At 40.3% G+C, this 10,789-nt stretch overlaps 1 protein-coding gene across 1 annotated transcript in view; it reads right to left on the bottom strand.

Moving 5' to 3' along the window:
• Positions 1-438: 438 nt before the first annotated feature.
• The window catches only part of CDH2 (cadherin 2), a 213,274-nt gene continuing 202,923 nt past the window's right edge, over positions 439-10,789 (bottom strand). The window contains exon 16 of the mRNA XM_067699411.1: positions 439-1,840. Within this exon, the coding sequence (XP_067555512.1) occupies positions 1,634-1,840 (207 nt within the window). The 3' untranslated portion in view covers positions 439-1,633. The remainder of the gene's footprint in view (positions 1,841-10,789) is intronic.

The following is a 10,789-nucleotide window of genomic DNA, read 5'->3' as shown; positions in this document are numbered from 1 at the left end:
ACAGATTGCCTGGGAATTCCTGGCATCCGCTGCAGTTTCCAGGGCCAGCTCTAGCCCTTTTTAGTGAGCTTTTCTTTAAACTGGTGCTCTAGTGGGAAAGGCCCGTTGGAGTCAGTTGTAACCACAAGCATGAGCAGAAGGGCATAAAGGATGTTAGGAATGACACAAAGTTCACTGAACTTAAGGATGTGATTTGTATACCACCTTCAGTGTAGTCTATTCTTGTGTCACTCGATGTTTTTCTTCTATGATGAGAAGATCCACAGTGGTTCTCTCTGCTGCCCACTGGACACGGCTGCCACGCTAAGGCTTTCAGTGGTGAACAGTGCAAGAACTAATACACGCTTTTGTACTACGGTTCTCAACGCAACTCCAGGACCTGGATCTTTGCAACATTCAAAGCAGCTCAAGTAGAAAAGAAAAAGTTCAAACCAGTCACCAGATCCAAAATTAGCATTTTATTCAGAACGCTGGGGTCAGAGGTGTATCATTTATATTCTGGTACACAATACAGAGGCAAAGCTGTTGTCAGAAGTCTCTCCAGTTTAAAAGCTTTTTTTTTCATTTTTTTAAAAAAACACACACTTTAGTAGTGCCACCAGTGTCAGGCCACCCCTTTCGTTTCTTATGTTTCCTTTTTTTTTTTTTTGGTACAAATTATGTAAAACATTTGTGCTAAGAACTTTTCTCCCTCCCCAAACAAAAATGAAAATAAAAAATAAAAAAAATAAAAAAATTAAAAATTGAGTATTCTAACTACAGCTCAACAACTGAATCAAATGTCACTGTTTTGTAAATACTTTATCCATAACGAAAGATATAAACATGCAAAAAACCTGAATCCAGTCCAAATAATACATACACGTGTTCTGAAGTTTCTGCACTTCTCCATAGACTATGCCAATAAAACATTATGTACACATACCATTTTTACAGTGAAGTGGAAAAAATACAGTAAATAAAAAAGTGTACATGGATTAAGACCAAAATGTGTCTAACATTCTAGTTTATGAAAAAATTCAATTTTGCTACAAATTGGTGATATGAAAACTCCCTTTATTTGCAACCAGCTGCATAAGTTTTAAGATTTTAGTGGAAAAAAAAAAAACAAAAAAAAACTAAAGTCTAAATCTAGAAGTAATGTACATTTTCCAATCTCATGGTCTCATCCCCCAAGATAATAAAATTGCTCCATGAGTGGTTTTGTCTCTTTAATTCCGTATTTTTAATAAAAGCAAATGCATTGTAACAAAAGCGTGTCGAAGCATATCATGGTTTAACTTACTGCTCCCACCACAAAATATTTTGTCTTTTACTTATCGTTTCAGAAATCAGTACCATTAAAGCCTTAAACATAAAACTAATTCCAATCTGAAAAAGGTACAAAAAGGCACATAAAATCCCAGTGCTTCTGTACTGTAAAATTCAAGTGTAACTGAGCTCAGTGTCTTTCCAAACAGTATTGGATCACTGATATTCCCTCTGAGCCCAAACTGGTTTACAGCCTCTGCCACAGCCTCCAGCAAGCACTGTGCTAGTAGACTACAAAGTTCAAGCCTAGCTTCTGAATGCTTTTTGGGAATATCAGTTGAAATTGTTTGTACTTGTCCAAAAGCGAAGTTCACCCTGAAGTTCAGTCATCACCTCCACCGTACATGTCGGCGAGTTTCTTGAAGCGGGGCCCCCAGTCGTTCAGGTAGTCATAATCCTGGTCGCCTCCACTACTGGAGGAGTTCAGGGAGCTCAAGGACCCGGCCGTGGAACCACTGCCTTCATAGTCAAACACTAAGAGGGAGTCATACGGCGGAGCTGTGGGATCGTTGTCAGCAGCTTTAAGGCCCTGCAGTTTGGAAGACAAGAAAAGGATGAAGAGAGGGTTACAATTAGCAACTCCACAAGCAGACGCTAGTGGTCCCGTGGCATCAAACACTTGTTTTTAAGTTTCCACCTGCAGACCACCGCATTTGCAACCCAGAGAAACTGGGGTTATCACCATGTTTGAAAGTTAGACAAAAACTAACTGTTGTCTTTTCCTCTGCGAAGAAAGAAGCCTAAGGAGTCTAGCCCAGTGAGGCCGAAACATACCACGGGACAGGGTTCATTGGAGAATGCGTTTGACAGGTGACAGAAATGAATGGCCAACTGCCTGAAGCTGTGAGGGGGAAGACCTTAAATGAAGTCTGGAAATGCATTCCTGTAACAGTACATCGGGCAAGACCAGTTTTGAATAATTACTGGAAGAGTAAGTTACATGAAATAATACAGAAGGCTATGAAATCATGTGGTATGTGGACCCTAATCTATGTAGGGTCAGTCAGAGGATTCTGACAACAGACTGGCTTAAAAGGAATTATAGGCAAGGCAAAAAGAGAGACATAGAAATGAGTGCCATATGATCCTTGCCCTCTGTAAGCTTACAGTCTAGCATAACAGACATTATTGTAGTATGAAATAAATGATAAACAAGTACCAAAACTATGAAGTCTGGACAAAAATTATCAGAATGCTGAAAACAAACTTCGACCGGCGATGAGAACTACGTGTCCAAGGAGGAAGTGGTATTCTATTTGTCATAAATTTGGAAAGATGTCAAAGGAAGAAAGAAGACGGGCCAGATGTGATTACAATACAAGGAACATTATTCACTAAATCATTTATGTTCTCAACAGAACATAAAATGTGAAATTAATTGATAAATTGTGATCAGGTATTATTTTTTAAGAACGGAGTGACTTCTAGCTCCCACAGGCTTTAGAAACGTCATGATCCAATATCAATACATAGTATAAACATTGAGGAAGAGGATCCTGCCAATGTAAAGTAATATGTGTATACATGGCTCTTAAAAAGAACTGGAAAAATAAGAATCAATGAAATGCTTATCAATACACTTAACTCCTGCAAAAAGATGCTTTCTTTATACATAACTCATGTATCTGAAGCTATCGTAATTCATAATTATGCTCTACAAAACTTTAAAGATTTAATACTATGTCTTTTTGCCACATACTAAGTATTTTTTTTATACTAAAAATACTAAGTATTTTTTTCTCTAATTTTTTCCCACTTCCATTCTAGTAAGTCCAAGATATACCAATGTTAGTCTCCAAACAATCATTCTCTTTTCCCACAACCCTTAGATGTAGACACAGAAAATGGACTTGAGGACACAGGGTGGGAGGGGGAAGCTGGGACGAAGTGAGAGTAGCATCGACATACATACACTACCGAATGTAAAATAGCTAGTGGGAAGCAGCCGCATAGCACAGGGAGATCAGATTGGTGCTTTGCTATGACCTAGAGGGGTGGGATAGGAAGGATGGGAGGGAGGCTTATGAGGGAGGGGATATGGGGACATATGTATGCATATAGCTGATTCACTTTGGTGTACAACAGAAACTAACACAGTATTGTGAAGCAATTATACTCCAATAAAGATTAAAAAAAAAATGCCGGTGGGCTTATGGTGGCTTCACTCATCCAAGACGTGATGAACTGTCCATCTTCAGATCAGTCCTTCCAATCCATATGTGTTTTATGAGTACATATATGTTTTCTATCAGTAGAAAGGAGGAGGGAGAGGGAAAAGAGCATGAAAATTAAGGTCAGAGTCAGCACACGTAGTGGTTAAGAGCTCAGACTCTGGGGCGACGCGCTCCGCACAGTACTAGCTGTGGGACCTGGGCTAAGCTCTACCAGCTTCATTTCCTCATCTGCAACTGTAATCACAGTAATAGGATCATTACGGAGACCAAATAAAATAAAGGGACCCAAGGGCTCACCACAGTGTCTGGCACTTGTTAGAGCTCAAGGAATATTAGTGATTTTTTTTAATTTAATTTTTAAGGTTAGAGAAAAAGATTCTTGCTTTGGAATTTGAAAAAAAGAAAAATAGATGTGAAGACATAGCATTTTAGAAACAAAATGGCAGCTGCTGGACTTCAATCAAAAACCAGAAAGAAAAGTACACCCTACTGCTTCCCCATCCCAAAGTCTGTCTCACCAACAATCCTAACCTTCAATTAAACACCACTGTTCCTCTCCTCAGGTGGACTATAACCCAGACATGCCTGTGTAAAGTAAAATAAAACAAGTCTTCCTTGAACTACTTCAGTGTATAAAACACAAATAATTTTGGATAGGAGTTTCTTGATCATATTTACGGAATAAGCTACAGGGCAATTCTGTTAAGACGGAGAACTGCAAACTTCCAATTTCTCAAAATTCCTAATTTCTTTTTGTGGTAGATTGTGTTACTGTCCTCAGTGATTCACCATCCTCTCCCTTTGGGTGGATCACACGCCCGCAGCACCACAAGTGCCTCTCTGGAGCCAGCTGACTTCCCTAACCCACTGTCAGGCTTGGCTACCCGACTGGCGTTGGCCAATGAATGGAAGCAGCTGCGTGGAGGAGACTCGAAGAGTCTAACATGCTTCCACCAGTCCCCTCGCCTTTCCCCCTCTGCCGGGAGAAGAGCCTGCCCCAGAGGAAAGTTTTCCTTCTGCCTGGATCCTGAAATACAGAAGATATGTGAATCATGGCATCAGCACCAAACTGGAAATACGGAAAGGTGAAGACGAACTTGAAAGGGTCAATGGCAGGGCATCATGTGTGCCTGGATTCCCTGGAGATGAAAACCATGGCCTGTGCTTCCTGTGACTTAAAATAAATGCTAGACGCTCCCTGGTCTTCACCAGTGTGTTAAAGGGCCCAAGACTCTTCATCAAATGTCTATGCCACCTAATTAATTTCCTTAAAACAAATATAACACTGGTGAGAATCCAGCTCCATACTCACCACCGAGGTTCTCAAAAATATTTCTTAAAAATTTTTTTAATCTCCTGCCCTGACTTTCTGGTCATTCTGATAGCTGTTGAATCTATGCTTTACTTCTTTTTTAAAAAAGGGGTTAAGGCTATAAAACCCCTGAGAGGTCACTGTGCTAGCCAGAACATCAAACACTGCCTCAGGTTTTCATGATTACAAAAGAGCAAAACCCAGTGAAGTTTTCAAGAATTCTTAGGCAAGAGCCGTCTTTCTAGGCTGAAGGTTAAGAACTTTAAGTCCCCTCCACTTGGAGAGCACTGATTTGTATCCGAGAATAAAATATGACTGTTCCGGCTGAGGCATTATATCAATTCCGGGTAGTATTTTGGTAATTCTAAAAAGTTCATAGTCAAGTCCTGAGAAACTGATGGTGACAGGCCGGCAAGCAGGGTGAACGTACCGATAAATCTGGGAGTGGGAGGCGGGGCACACGAGCTCTGGTCCTCCCTTATGGGATTCCTTTATTTGTACGTGTGGACACCCCTTCACATGATGTGTGACACACTGTTGCCACATTTACAAGCTAACTGCATGTGTTTCTCTCTCCCTACCTGGGTTTGACTAAATCTAGAAGAGGATGCGCTTGTTTCACCTTTCCTGGACAGGCAGAGCTTGAACTCTGGATAAATCTGAACTAGTTTCCATAGTGAACTGCCTCTGTCAAATCAAAGAGCTGTGGCCCTGGCTGAATTCTTGCTGAGCTTATATTTATAGACTTCTGATCCCATGCTTTATGGATGGAGACATGCTTCTATAGGGACTATAAAAAACCCACATTCTTGGGTGAGGGAACACACGAAGGAGGTAAGAGGAAAGAGGTCCTATTGATCCCTTACATCCAGTCCTCTATTGTCTCAAATCCACCGCCTTAGTTCAGGTCATCATTATATCCTGCCTGGACCACAGCAAAGGCCTGACTGGTCTCCCTGTCCCCAGGACTATTCCTGCTTTTTTGGGGGGGGTGCGGTGTGCAGCTTGTGAGATCTTAGTTCACAGACTAGGGATGGAACCCAGGCCCTCGGTAGTGAAAGCGCAGAGCCTTAATCACTGGACTGCCAGGGAATTCCCTATTCCTGTTTCTTACTTACAAACAACTATTGGTTCCTTTTTCAGACGTTATTTGATTATTTGATGTCAATCCTCCCCACGCCAAGTAAAACTTTCTGATTGCTATCCCCTACAGCAGTGTTTCCAAAATAAGGGAGGAGTCCCCCTAGGTGTATGCAAGATGATTTTTAATTGGTGCACAGGCACTTTAAAACAATTTATTTTAAAAAAAGTTACAATTGATTAAAAGTTTAATAAGTACATCATAGATGAAGTTTGCAGACATGGAAAAAACTAGGTGTTACTCAAATGCCTGATGCCTGATGTTAGAGTAAGCTATAGGATGATGTCAAAACCCTCTGAGGAGCATTCAGTGGACCTAATCTGTTCACCCACCTCTTCTGTTGCAACTCTTCTCAATTCCAGCAACCATAACTGAATTATTCACCAAAATCTCCCCAAACCTAAAAAAGTCATGTTCTTAGTGTACCTCCATGTTATTTATGCATTCATTTCCTGCTAGCTGAAATGTGATTCCTTTTGTTTAAAATGTCCCATCTCATATTTTTTCATTTAATTTCCATCCATCCATCCATCCATCCACTGTTAAAAATGTCACTTCTGGGCTTCCCTGGTGGCGCAGTGGTTGAGAGTCCGCCTGCCGATGCAGGGGACACGGGTTCGTGCCCCGGTCCGGGAAGATCCCACATGCCGCGGAGCGGCTGGGCCCGTGAGCTACGGCCACTGAGCCTGCGCGTCCAGAGCCTGTGCTCTGCAACGGGAGAGGCCACAGTAGTGAGAGGCCCACATACCGCAAAAAAAAAAAAAAAAAAAAAGTCACTTCTGCTGCCTGGAAGTTTTCCCCTAACCATGACCGAGAGTAATTCCTGTGGTCTCTCTGGTCCTCTTTACTTCTATTGCCATGTTTTGGTTACACTAGATTGTGACATCCCTTTCTGCTGAGGTGGTGTTGTATTCATTTCATATCCGCTGTCCAAAACACTGCTTGACATCCAGTAAGTATTCTAGATGGTAGCTTTGTACTGTTGTCCTGGGCTTAATTTTTTCTCCTCAGCACCTCGTTCATGTTTCTATCTATACCTTTCAGAAGAAGCTAGGATTTAGGTTTAAAATCTCTGCGGACATAAAAGTATACCATGATCACATGACAGTGGAATTCTGTGACTTACCAACGCCAACATGACTATGTCTCCTTCTGGGAAATTCATTTTACTGAAAGCATTTTTTTTTTTTTTGAAAAGGAGAGGTTTCTATCTGTTTTATTTACAGTTATAGGGCAGTAGAAAGTTTTTACTCCTGAATAGTAACTTGTAATGATAATACAATACTAATAATAATTAAGAGATTTTACTATGCAACAGTCACTATACCAAGCACTTTACATCGATTTTATTATTCATTCCTCACTGCAATCTTAGTAGAAGGGTCTATTCTCACCCCCATTTTATGAATAAGAAAACTAGAAATCCAAGTGGTTACGTCCAAGGACCTTGACCTTGTACAAGGTCACAGAGCTGTTAAATGAGGCACCTGGATTTGAACTAAAACGCCTAACTCTTGTAGGAGAAGACAAAGATATTTTTAAAAGAACATGTTAAATTTAATGAATAGGAGAAAAAAGGCAACAATTTTAAACTTCAGGAGTTTTAAACAAAGTATTCCAGGAGCACCTTCCATAAGTTTTTTAATAAGATTAATCAAAAGTCAGTCCTTTAATAGAAATATGTCCTTGGTTTTTAGATTCCTGAGATAAAGAAATATACAGAATTAGTATCGTTACTGGAGGTATGCTAATATCTACTGTCGGGCTGAGATTAAATGACACTGTTTCAACTCTTCACCATCTGAAGGTCTTGTTTAAAAATCTCAAAATAGAATGAAATTCTGTGTTTAAAATTCAAAAATGTGTGATTTGTTTTACCCTACCTACCATCTGGAAATGCTATCATTTTTGAGATTTATTATTTAAATAAGCAAACTAGAAAAATTTCTCATGCGTTTACCTATTCCTTACACCTGTAAACACACTCCAATTATAATCACCACTATATTCTTCTTCCTTTGGAACATTCGGTATTATGCTAAACCAAATAAAACCTGGGGATAAAGAAATCTGTTTGTATTTTAAGTGTATTTATAAAATGTGCTTGAGTTCTTTCTAGGTGACTGCAACCACTTTTAAAACTTTACCTGTATTTATTTTTATCTGTCCAATTATAGAAAGATACTGTACAAGTCTTAATGCGTGTCTTAGGTGGAAGAATCTACACAGTGAGTCTGAATGTAATCTCTGATTTAGGCCTTTGAACAGTTTGATCTCTTTGGACTTTTCCACAGACCTGACCATCACATCCCTCGACCCTCTTTTTAGTTGTTTTCTGTGACACCTTAAACGCCTTAGACTTTCTTTTTCCTGTGTCCAAAAGTAGGGCATTTCTAGGTATAGATTTTGGGTTCCCCTTTCTACTCCATATTCCTCTGCCTTACAATCACATTCAATTTCAAGGATTCAGTAGCCATTTGGGGAATAATTTCCAAATGTGATCCTTTTGTCCATTCATGTACTCACCGAACCAGTGTGCCCCACAATGATTCCCCAGGGATACACCTCTTCCACTGGACCACAGGAGGGCCCTGAGGGGAGGTAGAAGGGATGCTTGGGATGGGAGTCATGGAGGGAGGCGAGTTCTAGGTACATTGGGATGTTGCAGGATGGTGCCCACCCATACTCTGTGTCCCTGACCCTTCTTGGTCTGGTAAGGACTTAACTAATATCTAGAAAAAGGGCAAAGGACACTCCAGGCAGGAAAAACACTGTGGGAACTGGTGCTGGCATGGAATCACAAGCTGAGAAGAAATTACAAGTAGAGGTCTCTGTTGCTGGCCTGTAGGATGCAGGTAGGGGAGGGGCCTGAGATGAAGCCGGACCACCTAATAAGAACCAGATCTAATGGGTGTCCTCTGCCTGGCAAAGTAAGAGTTCAGATACTGGAACGTTTGCCTGGCACAGAGATCACGCTAGCAGCAGCGCAGGGAACTCACACAGAGAGAATCTCTGTCTAATGTCTTATCTACACATCACTGGCACAGGATGTACACACCATAGATATTCGGTAGTTATCTGGTAAATGAATAATCCTTAACCAAGCTCAAGATGATTTCCAAATGAGCCATTTCCAACAAATGCAGACAATTTTCAGAGTATGAATGGGTTGTATTCTGGAAGTTAATCGGCAAGTCAGTTGTTCAGAACAAACTTCTTCATATATGTATTCACGCATGTTTGCTACGACCTCCAGCCACTTTATAGACTGTGTACCTGGGCGCTGTTTTAGGAAAAGGCGATTCCAAACGGAAATTCCTACTGTGTACCTTTTCCTACTGTGGCATTAGAAGGGTTGGGCAACTGAACCTTACTAACTAGATACTCTCCTCTCTCTACTGAAGAAAATCCAGTCATGTTAAAAAAAAAAAAAAATGAGTGAACGCACCAGACACAAACACAAGGTACACAAAACACACAGCTTGGAACAGCCAATATCCTCACTTCCTGAATGTAATCGGCACCAGTGAGAGTGAAAGCCTCTAGACATGGGCCCCAGTGAATCCCAGCCAAATGCAGATGGGTGATGCTCATGGCTGCATGCCCTACACGCCCGCCACAGTCCTTGAATTCCTTGAAACAACAGAATCTAAGAGTTATGCAACATAGTATATGTTTAGGTTACACAAAGAAGAACGGGAAATGGCCCCCGTTTCAGAGAGAATGGACGCACTCATAAGGAAGAAATAAATACTAACAGTGACACCCCATGGTGAGGGAGAGTCTTGTAACCTTCCCAGGGGTATCAAAGGGGCTTCACAGAGAAGGGGCGCTTGAGTTGAATCTGAAGGCTAAATGAGTGTCTCATTAAAGGTCAAGAAGGAAGGGCTTTGCAAAAGTTATAGTTAAACCTGTGATGCTTTTGAGGAACTACAAATAGTTCAGGGGGCTGCAGCACAGAAAGGGAATGTGGAGGGAAGAGAGGGCAGGAATCAGATTACAGACAGCCTTAGAAATGACCCTTAGTGCTTGAATTTTATCACGAGAAAAGCAGAGTGTCCTGGATGGGATGGAAGCCCACGGAACAGTGACACTTCAGGGACTGGCAGAAACATTCAGGTAAGTATTTGCTGAATTACACCAAAGCCAGAAATCTTGCTTGAAAAAAATCCAGTGCCTACACCTACAGTCAAAGGTTCACTATATCTTGAAACCTGACAACCACAGGAATAAATAATTTCTTGTAATGACGAAAGCTAAATTAGAAGTAAAATCATCAGAAGTAAAATCATCAGGCACTCTTATATATTCAAAAATATCTAGTTATATATATATATTATATTTTATATAATATATATGTTTTATATAATATATATTATATTTATATCATATATATTCCTGCTAATTCCCCTAACCAGGCCTATATGTATATAAGTAATCTGGAAAAGTCGGGGCATATTTTTGTACATAAAGGAGTTACCAGCATCCTGTTTTTGCCTTCTATCAGCTTTTAAATCGTGTCTACTACAAATTAACCCATTACCAATTTAACAGACGTGAACAGATAAGTTCAAAAAGTAGCATGTATTTTAGGAATAGATAGTAATGAATATTGTAAAGACAGATAAGCTAATTTTGTTTCAAAACTTTTCCTACAAACTATAAGAGCATCTAAAAATCTAAGGTAGATTGATTATGTAGATGTAATATACAACTATTTCAAGGAAGCCCAGGAAAAGAGTCTTATCTGCACGAGACTGAAGGCAATATATACAACAGATGCTTTCCACTTTGTAAGGCACTGAGACCAATTCTAATCTTGGAGATTCTGAGTGGGAGGATCTGCCCAGA

Source organism: Pseudorca crassidens, chromosome 12 (assembly GCF_039906515.1).
Source record: "Pseudorca crassidens isolate mPseCra1 chromosome 12, mPseCra1.hap1, whole genome shotgun sequence".
NCBI lineage: Eukaryota > Metazoa > Chordata > Mammalia > Artiodactyla > Delphinidae > Pseudorca > Pseudorca crassidens.
This window is presented reverse-complemented; position numbering and strand designations above follow the sequence as displayed.